This window comes from Taurulus bubalis, assembly GCF_910589615.1.
Source record: "Taurulus bubalis genome assembly, chromosome: 2".
Taxonomy (NCBI): domain Eukaryota; kingdom Metazoa; phylum Chordata; class Actinopteri; order Perciformes; family Cottidae; genus Taurulus; species Taurulus bubalis.
In genome coordinates, this window is record NC_136590.1 from 43,051,937 (window position 1) to 43,068,103 (window position 16,167).

At 44.7% G+C, this 16,167-nt stretch overlaps 1 protein-coding gene across 1 annotated transcript; it reads left to right on the forward strand.

The window, feature by feature from the left end:
- Window positions 1-1,753: 1,753 nt before the first annotated feature.
- On the forward strand, window positions 1,754-16,005 carry sim2 (SIM bHLH transcription factor 2; the record flags this gene model as incomplete). The annotated part of the gene is made up of 11 exons (XM_079235634.1): window positions 1,754-1,928; window positions 7,727-7,809; window positions 10,082-10,171; window positions 10,306-10,414; window positions 10,558-10,643; window positions 12,111-12,310; window positions 12,472-12,578; window positions 14,227-14,374; window positions 14,448-14,601; window positions 14,827-15,130; window positions 15,263-16,005. 11 exons carry the CDS (start codon window positions 1,754-1,756, stop codon window positions 16,003-16,005), a joined length of 2,199 nt encoding a protein of 732 aa, XP_079091760.1.
- Between the last annotated feature and the right edge of the window lie 162 nt (window positions 16,006-16,167).

A 16,167-nucleotide genomic window follows, 5' to 3' on the forward strand; every position in this document is an offset into this window, starting at 1 on the left:
TAGGGACAACCATGGCGGAGAGCAACACCCAATGAATATTAACAAAGATCTCAGTCTGCTTATATCAGGACCAACTTCCCATGAGCCTGAAGGGAATTGGCACCGCTCCTCCTGAGTCATGAGCTTTCCAAGGGAGGATGAGCAGTGTGGTATGGACCCGGCATGGCGGGCCGTATGAACCTCCCCGGCCTCCTGAATTGCTCCTCTCTTCACCCGAATGTCCCCGAAATGTGGCTGCAGATCTGATAGTACGATCATTGACCTTTGAACTGAAGTGTTGTGGTTCCAGGTTTGTTATGCTGACACGGCATTCCTCCAACAAAGCACCAGTCTGGTTCGGATCGATCAGGCCGAGAAGTGATGCGCCACATCCCCAGAACCAGTTGGGTCAGCCGGCCACACAGCTCCCCGCCTCGCCCCGGTCCCACTGCCGATCCCCGTGGGCTTAAGACCATGACTACGTGATCACAACATTCCTAATAAGAGTCCAGCCAAAGATCTTTTCTCTGCTGTCACGACAAAAGCAATAACATGTGTTAAATAAAAGGATGCGGTAAATGTTTCAATCTGACCTGGATCGTGTTTTTGAGCTGTATCTTCTTACCAATGCATAGAAATGCCTGAATTATAGTAACGTATAATAAAATACAATATTATTATATATAAGTATCATATGATCCTGCCGGTCCAATGGGCACCAAACTGCCCCAAGGAGGAGAGCCGAGATGGAAGCTAAGCTAACCCGGCGAAGACCTGAGCTCCGCTACCCAGCATGCTCTGTTCACATCGTGATGCCTGGTGCTCAAACAGAATTCGTGGACAATGTTTCCCTCATGTAGAGATGTCGGCCATATTATCTTCCCAAAGAATTGCTTTTGTTGCTGCGGTTTTCATTCTTTATGATGCCAACTATAAAAAAAAAAGTACTGCAGGAATGTACCAGTGCTTTCATTTGCTTTGTTTGTCACGTGTCCGTTGTGTTGAAAACAGGCTCCAACTGAATGTGGTTGTGTATCCCTGTGTTGCACAATGACAGTAAAGTATCCTTGAATTAATGAGCACAGAGGTTATGGGAGCTCAGCCAGTTAGAATATTATTCAGTTAAAACACATTTTGCATTTGTATTTTCTTTTCACTTGTATCATTTGTTTTAAAGAGCATCACCATTGTGTAAAGTGTAGCGAGTTTGTAGTTCTTTCCCACAGAGAGAGAGAGAGAGAGAGAGAGAGAGAGAATAATTGGCAGACAGGCAGAAGACAGACAGACAGACTCAGGGTGGTCTGAGGAGGTTTCAGACCGCTCACTTCAGTCTTCTGTTGCTCGGCTTACAACTCGCCTCTCATAACTTCAGCAAGTGCCCATTTGTTTTTCCCTTCTTCTGCGCACGAGACTTCTGGACATCTGGGTGGATGAATTGACGCGCGGAACACTGACAGCTCACCGTGAAAACGGGACGTGGCGTTTCAGCGAGACTTTGCCGCCGGTGAGCAGGTGACGCTCGTGGGCAGTTGGATCAAAGCGGCGCCGCCATGGTTCCGACACGTGCAGCTCCTCTCCGGGCGTCGCGGTGCGTTGAGCGGCGGATGGGATAAACGAAACACGCGAAGTCATTTAAAGTTGCACCCCGAACAGGAATCTGGACATTTTGGAGATGCTTCGGGAGCGCGTGCGCACCTCTCAGTAACACAGCGGGTCTATGGGGGAAAGACTTACTTTTGTGCAACAATCATTGATGTGAAACTTCCAGAGAAGGATGAAGGAAAAGTGCAAGAACGCGGCGAAGACGCGGCGGGAGAAGGAGAACGGGGAGTTTTACGAGCTGGCCAAGATGCTGCCTCTGCCGGCCGCCATCACCTCCCAGCTGGACAAGGCCTCCATCATCCGGCTGACCAGCAGCTACCTCAAGATGAGGGCCGTCTTCCCCGAAGGTAGGACCAGTCCTGCCCATCGGAATGTCACATAGAGCATGCAGTAGAGTGACATATTTAAATGTTGACATATTTAATTGACTTATAATATGGATAGTCAGTTCATTATTCTGTGTAAGAAACGACGAGGCATTCAAATGATCAAATTGAAATTTGAAAAGTAGCTTTGCAGTTTTAAATGCACATGCTTTATTCCATAATATATTGCAAATATATGACTACATTTCATTTCAATATGTTCCGTTGTGGGAGTTTTTAATATAAGAGGAATAAGGGATTCTGTAAGAAGGTCAATTGATTTATTAATTTACTAATGCTTTATATGTCATATTTAAAAGTGAGACGACCATTCTTCAACGCAAATAACTGCATTTCTACTATGTATTTAATATAAACCAGAATAACGTATTTTCACTACCAGGTAACCTAAATGTCGTTCTTCTAAGTAGATCCTATAAAAAGCCAAAAGTTGTAAACCATAATGGGAGCCTGTATTTTTTTGTATTTCATGTTTTATTTGTACAGCTTTAAAAAACGCCAACATACTAATGAATTCAAAAGTTTTTTAAAAGGCCTGGTCACTTTTCTCAGAGAGCTTCTAATTAGCCCATTACATGTTGGAGCCTTTTATTTAATGTTTTAACTCCTTCTTTTTTTGCGTGAAAGCTATAATATTATGATAATAATATGAATAGTTTGATTTTTGTATTATTTATTATCGGGCCTACTTTTCCATGACGTATCACTTCTCCTCGCAGTAAAAGAAAAAGTAGAGAGAAAAAAGAAAAAAGTGAGAGTTTGCTCCTTCGCTCAATCATCATCTCCGGGGTGTTAAACCAATTTAGTTAATTAGCGTGTCATCGAAGTGTTATGGTTGTTTTCCCACTCTGATTAAAAGCCGATGTCTCGTTTAACCGCCTCACTCATTCATCAAGGTGAATTATTTCATTAAGGCCGCATGCAGCTCCGCCGGGGCGGGTTAGAGGGCAGGCAAACAGAGCCCTTCCTCTCTGTCATCACTCATAAAGTCAGAGTGAACACACGGCCCTCTGTGGCCGGGCCACCCGGAGACAGTCCGGCGAAGCGACCTCCTTTGTCCGGGACGCAGTGAACGCCTCACGGCAACAGGCCCGGTAAACGTCTACCGCGCGTAAAGCCTACGGTGCGTTTAAAGACATCCAGAATCCTCCTGGATCCATGTGTGCTGGATTATATGTGTGGCCCCGTAATCCCGGTAAAGCCCCGTAATGCAGAGCCGCGGGACACGGGGAAGTCTGTAAAACACACTGTGGGTTATCTGGAGGCGCGTGGAAGCTCTTAATGTGACGCGTTCATGACTCCAGCATCTGCTTTCATGCTCGGAAGAAGAAGAGGAAGAAGAAGAAGAGTAGACCTAGTTATCGTGTCAGTGTAAATATAGACAGACAGGATCAGACACGAGTCACCTTTTTTTTTTATCTCGATGATCTCCAGCTGCTAATAGTATTACATAGTTGCAATCTGAAGTGCAAAATTACGTAATAATAACCCGTAAAAATTTAGCTTTTATTAATTTGGATACTTTTGAACACAGCACAGCCTCAAAAGCGGATCCATCCGCCTGAAGCACCGCAGCTCGCTATTTTTATTCACATTGCGTCAGAAATTAAAACCAAACAAGCAAAATGCACGCGCCCAATAACACACGTATTATTACGCGCGGACAAACACACCGAGCAGCGACCATTTGAGCGCGTGCGGCTTCGTTTTTGCACCTTTTTTGTTGTTGTTGCATATAATTCCGCATTTCATTTATTTTATGGTATTAAGATTTAGGCTTTTATTTTAATTTGGCAACGTTGTTAGTTAGTTTGAGAAGAAGAACATCAGGAATCCAGCAAGGTCAAAGGATATGAGACGATTTTGCTCCCATTTGTAGGTTTATATGATTTTTTTGATATTTAGATAAGTTTATTTGGATTTACATTTTTACATTATTAATTTGTGTGTAGAAGTTTACATTTTTCTGTCAATACACAGCAGTGGTATATTGTTAAAGACATCTTATAATTCAGTAAAACAAAAAAGAAGTATTCTCTTTTGAAAATACACATTTTTAAAAGAGTTAATTTATTACTAAAGGCAAATAAATAAATAATTGTAGCGAACAATAATGTAATTCTGAGATATAAAAAAGCAAAGTATTAACTCAAAGACAAGTTTTAGTGCAATTTAGAGGCACTGGTGCTTTAGTTGAGTAGTTCCAATTTAAACATTTTTCATATAAAATATATTTAGCATTAAAAAAATATGTTTACTGTATATTTATACTTTTCAGTGTACTTTTACTTTTATAACATTGTCACTTATGATGCATGTTTCTCCAACTAGTTTTAACAGGAAATAGGTGCATGTTGAGCTTTGCTGCATGGTTTCATGTCCTTAGATATTCAGTATTTTGCATTCATATTTCCACATCCCCCGTCAGTGCCAATATTCCAGCAGCTCAGGTATGAAATTACAAATGATGTGAAAAGCAGAATTGATTCTATAAAAGTGAAACAGCTTTCAGCAAAACCTTCTGCAGGAAACGATTCTGTAGAAATTAAATACTTTCCAAAAGACTAATGCGGGAATGTTTTATTCTAGATGTATATGCAAATGTGTGTTGATTTAGTCTAGTCTAGAATAATCAGATATTCCACTATTTGATATGTTAGCAGTGGAGCAATTTACTCCACCACACATTTATTTTGAAGCACTTTCAGTGCCATCAGCGTATTAATGTTTCTTTGGGTTATCAGTGTGAGACTGATTGGAATCTGTGAGGTTGAGGGTCGGCCTCCACCTGATGAAAACAAAATGTTTGTACCAGTGAGAAGTGGAGCGTAACACCTTGTACAGATCTTAAAAGTACACTCTGAACAGAATAATCCGAAGCAGCCTCATGGTTCACCCTCCCGAGCTTGAGGACAGCTGTGCATTTGATTTTGTGTGAAGCAGCAGCGGACACTGGGCTCTCTGAATGCCGGCCTGGATTATGAAAAAAAAAAGAAGAGAGATTCAATTTGAAGTGTCAGGCACTTAACATGTCAGCCCTTCCTGATGAGGTGATGACAGAACCCTCTGCTTCCTCCAATGTGCTCCTTGTCTCGAGCTGTTCACATACATAACTTAATGCAGAATATTATTTTTGCAGTCAGTTCTCGTCAAATACAGACGCGTTGTCCCGTCTGATACCGACGCACAAGGCAACATTGTTTAGAGTGGTCGTAGTGAGAGTATAACCCGGGACGGGAGGGAGGGGAGGTGGATGGGTCAAATAAACACTGGACTTTCTGACAGCAGGCCAGTGTTGGAGACTGGTGATTATGTCCCAAAGTTAGTTTAGTAATGTTTGTGAAGTGTTTTCCGCACTTATGTTATGTTGTTTACATTTTACATACCTATTTTAAGTCCAAACATGATGTTTTTCCTAAATCTAACTAAATGGTTTTGTTCCGGAAACCCAAAGCAAGTGTTTCTGATTGAATTCACAGCATTTACTGCCACCGTATGGAGCCTCTTTAGAAAAGGACGCCAAGGAGTCTGACCAGGCCTCAGTATGTGAACAGTTGGAATTAGAAGGTGTTGTATTTTTACCTCCGCCTGAAGCACAAAGTAGAAGTGTACTAAGAGGCAATCTATGTCTCCAAGTCTAGAACTAGAAGTAAGGATAAGGATCACAGACATACACAGTGAATAGATATGAAGTTTGCTGCTTTGAATAATAACAATGCACAACTAACACAAATACAACACACTTTCAATAAGCGAGCCTACAATCTGTTGGTCCCCAAAATGTGCACTGAGTGCCCTCGTCCTCTAGCCCTCTGGAGCATGTGTCCACTCTCGTGTTGGTGATCTGACCTCAAGCAGATTCTGCATTCATATGCAGAAGAAGCGTTTTGGTTTCAGTGATCCCGAGTAGCATTGATCCCGTTTGAGCGGGCTTTGGCTGCATATTATTATAATATTGGTTTAAAATGAGCTTGTTAACCGGCTACTTCCAAATCAATCCGGTTGTAGTCCTTCAACTCCAACTGTGGTCTCGTATTGGACTGTAGACCATGAGCAGCGCACTAAAAAAGGAAGTCTTTTCCCTGAGATCTGCTGTCTCCACCAAAGGCTTGTCTGGTGTCAGACCATTAGCCAATGGGTTCAGAGATTGGTGGCTAGCTAACCTCTCTGTCAGCAAGCCCGAACAAAGTAGCATTGGGTTGAAGAGGAGTCCCAATATTTTTTTTTTTTCATCAAGATATACAGATATCTGCCCAAAAACCCAATGCAATGGAGGTGAATGGAAATTCATTTTTGTAGTACTTGAATGTTGCAGCCATAGCAGCTCAGTCAGGCTGTACAAAAGCACAGCAGCACTTTGAACTTAAATGCTAATGCGTGCTAACTTGCTTCCGACTTTACATTTTCTGGACCTGGTCGTACGCCATCACTCTGGCGATCAGCTGAGAATCCCTCCTACGCTGAGGGGGAACTATCTGCAGTGGGAACACAGCGAAAGTCAAGAGGATCCATCCCCTGGGGACCGCGATTGTCCGTCCAACATTTGGTGGCAATTCATTCAGTAAATGTTGAGATGCTAAAACTGCAATTGTACCTTTAGCTCACATAGCAGACAGAGAAGCAGCGACAGATAACAATAAGGGTCACGTGAGGCGACGGCTACCGAATCTCTACAAGATGAGTTTAATAGTTAGCATGACCCATAGAGTCCCAACAGCCACATTAGCTGTTTGAATTACAGCACATTTGTCTGAATTAGTAACTGCATGCATTACATTTAGCTGCTGCCTCGCTGACGTATCGGTTATTGAATCGGTGTTCGCTGCTGTGCATGTTTATTTGCTCACAGCTCTGCGTATAGGAATCAGAGACATAACTAGATTAGCCTACTTATGTTCCACTCGCTCTGCGTGGGATCAACACTCATCGGATCATAACCGGGGGGCTGAGCGTGTACTTGCAGGTGTGTCCCCAATTCAAGTCATGGAGTTAATCCATTAAGAGACGAACAAGTGGGGAGATTTGTAGTGATGTAATGACATGAGCCACATTTCTGCAATGCTGATCATTCTGAAATGACTTTTTTTATTCGTGCCGTTATTGGAGAAAGTTTGTCAGCATTTTCAACAAAGAATCCCCAAAAAATCTGCTATTTCTGTCACATACACATTGCTTTGTTGACTTTAATGCAGGCCTACTGGGGCTAAGTGTACTCGTAAATATGCCAGACACCGATAATGCCTGCAAATCAGTAGAGAAATGACTGTTTATGGACAGAGAAACCGGAATAAGGTATCTGGATCATTTCTTATGTTTGATATCATATCCCTGAAGACTTTTAACAGGAACAGCATGAAACGGGCTCACTGACAGACGAGGCCATGTGTTGTTTATGACACAGACCAGAGGCTGAATGAAGTTGAATTAAATTTAGATATGTATCATGTGCTCTGACGGCACATGTTTGGGATTTTTCTCCAGCACATAACGAACGACAGCTAAAGCAGACATATATCAAAATATCCCCCCTAACTCTGGAAGTTAAAGATGCACAAGATGGCGTCAGATAACTTCTGGCAGAACCTTACTGGGTTAGCTTTGTGGAAGTCAGCATATCTCGGGGTCAAAGTTGAATTAAATTGGATTTTGCCCTTCATCTGCACAATGTCAGACGTGCATGTTCGGTGTGAGTATTTGTCTCCTGCTGCTGGATGTCAGTCTCTGTCCCCCTGACTGTCTCTCCGTGTCTCTCTCTGTAGGTCTGGGTGATGGATGGGGTCGGACATCAAGGCTCAGTCCTCTGGACAGCATGGCCAAAGAACTGGGCTCCCACCTTTTACAAGTCAGTAAACAACAAACTGTGTTCTTGTTCTTGCCCCTGCTTATAGACGACTACAATGTTGATGATATCTCTGTGTGCTAATGTGTGCTGTGCTATTTCAAATGTTGCTATGCCATGCTAAGGTATGCTATGCTACCTTAGAGTGGGGGTCAGCAAAGTAGCCTACCAGCTAAATCTGACTTTACACCAAATTATCAAGGCCCACAATTACATTTTAAATTTGCAACACATCAAAGATGATGGGCTTCTTTATTATTCCACCATAAATATAACAGTCAAATACTTGCAATTAAATGCATATATATATATATATATATATATATATATATATATATATGTATATGTGTTTTATCAGGAGGTGCTGGCTTTGATAATAAACTCATGAATCAATTACAAAGTCTGCAACATGCTAGTCGGTTCATGAATCATCTCATGTATTTTAATTACAGCCACGTTGCAAAGCGCGTGTTCGTTGCAGGCCATGACACACACAGGTCGGTGTGCGGCTCTGTTGTGGTGTCGGTGCTCGGTGAGGAGCGCAGCTCCGGTCCCGTCCTCCTCAGTGGGAGCACAGGGACCTGGGAGCGCGTAACGGACAGCCGCCGGTCCAGCGGCACACCGGGCGATCCGGGTACCGAGAACGAGCGCGCCTCGGCCTCAGCGCGCTCGTGTTGCATTACATGTGATTTACTCCACTTTAACTGTGGGGGGAAACGCGAACCTTTGCTTGTCTTCCCACTTTAAGCATCAATGCTGATTCTGACATCAATGCCCTTGTGCTCTGGGCAGTAAAAAGGTCCCTGTGAGGAAAACTCTCGACAGGATCCACGAGCTGGTGTTGCGTCATGGCGGCGGGATGATGACGTAGTGGGTGTGATCGACTCCGATTGTAACATCCTCTAAACCCTCATAGAGGATGATGTTTGCTTTCTGATCCAAACCACTGCCAGGGCCACTCATGGTTACCGATATCACCATTTTAAATATTCATTTTAATAACTGTTTTACTCATACTGATAACAATTAGTAAGCCAAGCTACTTAATTTGGCCTCTCTATAAAAGGCTACAGGTATATATCTCTGTCAGCTCTACTGCTCAGAATTTGTTTATTTTATTTCATTTGTTTTATTTCATTTTGCATGTTTTATGTTTTCTTTTCTTTAATGTTTTCTTTCATATTAAACACTCATATTTAACCCCCTTTATTTATAATTGTTTTTGAGCTCAATACAAAAGATGCTGGGGAACGTGTTTCTCAAATAATAATATTATCATTATTATTATTATTATTATTATTATTATTATTATTATTAACACATATTATTATTCATTCTGTTACTTGTAGGAAGGAGACATTTATAACCGCTATGTCGTGACCAACAAAGCAAATGGATGTAAAGGCTTGAACTTGGCCTTGACTCGTATGATATCGTTTATGGTCCAGTTGAGTTCTGTTCTGCCTTTTCAAACCCGTGGTACTCATCATGTGGTCAAAGCGCCGAGCACAACTGGCCTGCTGAAAAATGTGCAGCTGCTCTGAGGTCTGTGAGGAAGTGGCTGAATAGGAGCCTCTAAATTCCTCTGTCCATAAGTATTCTGTATAAAGACAGGGACGCTTTGAACCTAACTTTTGCACAATAAGCAACATGTAATTGTTGTTTTACCAATTCATACTTTGCAGCCTCTCAAATATTCTTGCTCACAGATTGTGCCTCAGTAGCGTGCTATGAAGGCTGCTGGTTTAAATGACTGACTCGTTTCCTTATTCCACTTTAAGCACTGGATTAAATCAACGATGCTTTTCTTTTCTTTTTAGACAGTTGAGTCACACATGGGGGCTATTTGGAGTAATGTAAATCCACTTGGATAATATAAGCTATCAGACACAGAAATATCAACACATCTGCAAAATGTTAACTCAATAGTTGTAAATAGTCAAGGCTCATAGTTTCTTCTTTTTATTTTATTTATAATTTTTAACCAATTGATCCGATGATCGTCGATTTATGTTTCCATGCATCAAAAACAGAAACACAGAAAGAAGAGTGTTCGCTGCAGTAAGAGCATTCAATACTAGAACATTAACAGAAGAACAATGTGAGGTAAAATACAGATGGGAATTATGTTTGTTTTAAATAATGTTTTTATGAAGACACGTATACTGCCTGATGTTTTTTCTTAATTGAAAAGTAATAATAAAGAAGCTTAATAACAGTTAATCACTGGTAAATAATAAGAAAATGTTCCCACTAACTAAAACTGCTTCTGCAGACTCTGGATGGCTTCGTGTTCGTCGTTGCCTCTGACGGCAAAATCATGTACATCTCTGAAACGGCGTCAGTCCACCTCGGCCTGTCCCAGGTAAGCCCCGCCCCCTTCGCCCTCAGCACGATGAAGCAGAACTAGATGGTCTCTGCGTTCTGTCTCGCTCGGCTAGCTGCGATGTAGCTCGCCGCTGCGCCTTCATGAGCGCGTGCCGGATGTGTGTCCCTCAGGTGGAGCTGACAGGAAACAGCATATTTGAGTACATCCACCCATCAGACCACGATGAGATGACCGCGGTGCTGGGTCTTTGTCAGCCCCCACACCAGCACCTCTCCCCAGGTACCTGAAGAGTACTCTATTTTTTAATGTAGATCATCTTAGAAGTCCAACGTGTGACTGGTGACCGCAGCACAGGGAGGCTGTGTTGTAAAACACAATGTAACATGCGTGTAATGTCTCTGTAACGTGTGTTTGTGTGACAGAGTATGAAATCGAGCGCTCGTTCTTCTTGAGGATGAAGTGTGTTCTGGCTAAACGAAATGCAGGACTCACATGTGGGGGATATAAGGTAGGTGCAGCCACTGGATGCTCCTCTACTTTGACACACACACACACACACACACACACACACACACTGGAAGTGATTCAATTCCATGAAGAGACACTTCGGTCATTAGCTGGCTACAAATTTAGGACATCCAGGAATATTCCGCTGCCCCACAACAAGACTAAAGCTGCGGTCAGATCTTTGTCCAATTACTTCAATGAATAGAGGCCCTCATAATCATTGCAAGCACACACGTGTGATGCCCTGTGCAACATGTGAGGGAGCAGAAGGACAGAGAGAGCTCTGCTGAGGGAAGATATGGTGATGTTGGCTTGTTAGAAACAACCTTCATAACAAACCAAACGCATGAAGGATGTGACCCATTGTCAGACCCATTGTTTTGAATATGCTGTTAAATGGAATTACTAATCCGTTTCCTCTTCATATTGTTGAATATTGAGCACAACAAGCGAACACGGGAGCCAGCTGGTAAACAGTTAGAGGGATTCACATGCACACGTAGAAGTTAAAACTGCTGTTTCCTTTTCATATGCGTGGGCCTCCGACAGGATTTGTTATTTGCATAAAGGTCATGGCTGTTAGGGATGAGTTACACTCCCGGTTGGTGATTATATGCCTCGGCAGACAGCAGAGGAACCGGAGGCTCTAGCGGTCCACAGCGCAGTAACATCCAGCCTGAGCACTGCAGGGGTCCTGCTAGGCATCGTGGTGGAGATCTAATACGCCGTCTAAAAGGATAGAAACATAGTTCATATCCAAGTGTGCTGTTGAACAGTTGGGTTTTGAAAGTACCAGGATCTTGTGTTTGGTTCTTTTTATTTATTTATTTAAATTTGTGCACAATTCAAACAATAAAACAAACAAATCATAACAGAAAATGAATATCACAGTGCAGGAAGAGACAAAAAGACAACTGGGCTTATTTGAAGCCTCCACCTATATGATATTTAAAATTTTACAAAATTACACACATAAATTGAAATATGCATAAGAAAGACAACAAAAGAAAGAAAGAAGAGAAAGACAAATAATGTAATTATGTCAAGTCTGTGTGTGCGTGTGTGTGTGTGAGTACATGCGCGTGTGTGTGTGTGTGTCAGCATGGCTTGCGTTTGTTCAGGGATGTTGGCTTTTACCTTTGTGGCAATTCCTAAGCAAAAAATGTAGATATAACAGCTAAAACAAGAAAGAAAAAAAACCACCAATACATAACAAACTCTTACGAAACAGCAATTAGACTTTCTTTTAGGCAATTTTTGAAATTTTTTATAGAGGGACATTTCTTTGTGAGGTGGGAAAAGTTATTCCATAACTTGGTTCCCCTAAATCTAATAGAAAATTGTAGGAGGAAAAGTACTTTGCAATATCCAAACTATATTGCAATATGAGAGATGAGGATAAATTAAACTGTTCTGTCACTCTGAATTAAAGTGTAACGGCATTGGAGTCCTGCTGTGGCGTCAACAGGTGATCCACTGCAGCGGCTACCTGAAAGTGCGTCAGTTCATGATGGACATGGCGCTGTACGAATCCAGCTATCAGACGGTGGGCCTGGTGGCGGTCGGCCACTCGCTGCCGCCCAGCGGCATCACCGAGATCAAACTGCACAGCAACATGTTCATGTTCCGAGCCAGCCTGGACTTAAAACTCATTTTCCTGGACACGAGGTAGGACAGACACCTTTCTGAGCGGAAATACACCCTTTCTACAACACATGCAATAGATAACACATTATAACACTATTGAAATATGTACATAATGTACATTAGTTGTGCAGACTGACCCCTGACTGTGAGCGTGTGCCCTCTCTCCCGTGTGCTGGAGCCAGGGTGGCAGACCTCACCGGCTATGAGCCTCAGGACCTGATAGAGAAGACGCTCTACCACCACGTCCACGCCTGCGACGTCTTCCATCTACGCTACGCTCACCATTTACGTGAGTCCTCCACAGCCTTAGTGCAGGGGAGAGTATACAGAAGTGAAGTGACCAATCAACAATGATGAATGCACAATGTAGGGACTCAGAAAAACAGGCAGCTTGAACCCCTTAACACGACTCACAGGTCCAGAATCAATCCATGGATCAGGGAGGCAGAACGAAGGTCAAAAGTCATAGTTTTACATCATTTCATCTGTCTCTGTGGCAGAAGGGAATTTGTGGAAGGAAATGAAGGGAGCAGCCCACCAGAAACATTGCCGTAGAACAGCCAACGTGACCCTATTGCAGATCCTAGGAGCGGAGGTTAGCTGGCACAAAGAGACAGTTAGTGGCACCGGGAGCAGAACACTCAGCGTTTCATCCTCCACTGCCCAGGTGACGGAGCAAGTGAAGGGGAGAATCACTTTAGGTTGGACAGCAGAACTTTCAGACTTGAAGTAGTGAGAGAGGGCATCAGGTTGAATGTTCTTGAGAAGTTGATGAGGGCTATGAGAGGAGCCGCCACAGCGCTGTACTTCCTGATAAATCGGCACTAGAAGTTGGCAAAGGGCAGGAAATGCTCGAGCTCATTGTGAGGAAAGGAGTCCAAGACTGCCTCGACTTGGCAGGTTCCCCATGGATGCTCCCTGCGTTGACAAAGCCCCCAAAAAGCTCACCTTTCTTGGCCTTGACGGCCTCTTCGGAAGCCTTTGGAGAATGCACCGCACATGCTGCAGCTTGGATTTCAAGATAGAAAGTTGATATTTTTTTTGTCAACGTTTGTTGAAGCCAAAGGCAATGACAGGGTCCCATTTCCATTGGGTGTGTTACATGCAGTTTTCCATTCATCCCCCTCCATGATACGCACAAGATGATGGGCAGCCAGTTTATTATGGAACAGACTTCGAGCTGCCTCTCCTCCTGTAGCATGATCGAATACGTTCTTGGTTCGGTGGTGAATAGCTTCTCTGAGTGGCAGACCAGCCACTCTCTCTCCAGTGTGGACCAACCAGTGAGCATAGAGATACAGGCCACCCTGGATCCCTCCAATGGGAAGGAGGAAGGCTGAAGCTAGAACACCAAAGACCGCCAAGTCCCTGGAGCTCTTAAATGGGATCACATCTATTTCACAACCATAATATGTTATACTTAAAACGCAGTTCATTGTGGCTGCATTGCATTGTGGTCTTTTTAAAGCAGCTATAATTGATACTTTATGAAAATAAGATGGCAATGCAAAAAAGAAATATGACTCATTGTTTAGCTGTCCGACTCTTTGCTCTCATCGTTTTCGACAGGCAACTGTTTTCAGAGCAAAAGTTGTAAAAAAAACCCTCTATGCATGACCTGCTCAGCACAGCAGACTCACTTGCAGACGAGCCGGTGAGCATATTTAAAAGAGAGAGAGAATATTGAGAATAACTGTTAAGTAGCCGTTCAAACTAAATTATAAAAAGAACATGGCAGTGTTTTATTCACAGCTTATTTCTTCTGCCACCAAGTGGCAAACAAACTGTTATTGCAGGTTTTCAGTTACAGTCCATTCTTCTGAATGACTGATGCACAATGCTGGTTTTAAAAAGAGGCCCTTCCTGTATATGTCAAAGGGGCTGATGTCAGATTTGACAATGTTTCTCTTTGATCCTGATCTTTGTGTTTCCTGTAGTGCTGGTGAAGGGGCAGGTCACCACTAAGTACTACCGCATGCTATCAAAGCATGGCGGCTGGGTGTGGGTGCAGAGCTACGCCACCATCGTCCACAACAGCCGCTCCTCCAGGCCTCACTGCATCGTCAGTGTGAACTACGTCCTCACGTGAGTAAGCGCTCCTCTCCATGTAAACCCTCCAGTGAAACCAGTACGAAGATGCCTGCCTGTTTGCACACAGCGACGTCGAGCGCAAGGAGCTTCAGCTCTCCGAAGACCAGAGTCGAGCCACGAAGCCGGGTCTCGGTCTTCCTTCGGTTCAGGACCACCGCAAACAACTCCGGACCAAAGCAGTGAAGATGAAGACCAAGCTTAGAGCTGCTCACTACCCAGAGGTGGGCCTTCCTCTTGGCTTACTCAGTAAACAAAAGGTGAATGTTTTCACGCACCCACATCTTAAAGAAGACGATGTAATCCTAAGCATGTGATTTAGATCGTTAGATTGTACTGCTGTGAATAGTGTTTCTGTGCTTTCAGTGGTTTTGTGTGAAGCACTTTGACTCGCTTTGTTTTCTAAATGTGCTGTACAAATAAACGTTTGTGTTTGTTCATGATAGCAGCCGGCTGCTGGCCTCTTCCAGCCAGACCGCTCCAGCTGCTCCCCGCAGAGGGGGTTGTGGAAGGACCGATCCCCGTACCCCCTGACCTCCTGCAGGGAAAGGAGCTCCAGCTTGAGCCCTGAAGCAGGCCAGGGGTCCTGCGGCCCCGCATACAACCTGAGCCTGCACTACCCTTACAATCACCGGCACCTGGACGCTCAGAGCCCGTCCCCCCAGCTGGCTCAGCAGATCCTCGGCTCCCTGCACGGCAGAGGGTCTGTCGGTTGGAACATCAGCAGCCCCCCAGCACCAAATAAGTACACAGGTATGCTCTTAATGTAGCACCGTTGAGTTACCTCAATTAAGCCGCTTTAAAAAGTAATTGGATTTGCCCCTCCTCTCTCTCTGCAGACGTTCTGGTGTAATTTCAGCTTGTGAATATTGTGTTCTTCATCAGGCCCAGTGCCGGCAGCGGACCGCAGGCACCCGGATGAGATCTACCACGATTGTTCCATCAGCACAAACCCGCATTCGGCCAGCCGGCTGAAGGAAGAACCCTACGAACATTACACGCTCGTCCACGGCGAGCTGCCTGAGGTCTGTCCACTCCCCCGTCCTCACGCCGCCAAGGACGGTAAGCGCTTAGGCCAGGAGGTCCGACATAACACGAGAGGCGACCGGGCCCTCGCCTGCCCGTTGCTCAGCGGCCCGGCCCTGGGTAAAGCCGAGCAGGCGGCGGGCTCGCTGCACGGCGGCCAGCCGCTCCCCGTGCAGATGGCGCTGGAGCAGAGGAGGCGGCTCTGCATGATGGAGGCTCCCTACGGCCACCCGGCCGCGGCATACCCGCAACCCGGCGGCGGCGGCGGCGGCCTCCAGCAGCACGGAGCCGCCGCGGAGCTGCAGCCGAGGTCGGCCGAGGAGGACAGGAGGATGTTGATCGGCATGGGGCTCGGGGTGGGACTTCCAGCCCAAGCCCCGTACGTGTCTTTGAACTTTCACAAACTGGGCAAACACGGTTCCCTCAAGGCCCCCGCTTTCACCGCACTGAGCCACATAGCGGACGGCCACGGCTACCACGGCAAAGAGACGGCCTCGTACAGCTGCAACAGCCACAGCCCCAGCTCCGGCTCCTCGCCCGAGAGCCACAGAGAGATCCCGCATTACATCGGCACCTCCGTCATCATCACCAACGAGAGGTGACCCAGGACCGCAGCGCAGGAGAGTCCGAGTGCTTCTGAGACTCCGGCCGGACTCGCTCCTCCCTTTGCACTCCTGCAGGATAGTTTGACTCACAATAGGACATTACAGCTGTGAGCCTTCTTTTGTTGTCCGTCATATAAAATGCGTTCTATAGAATATATA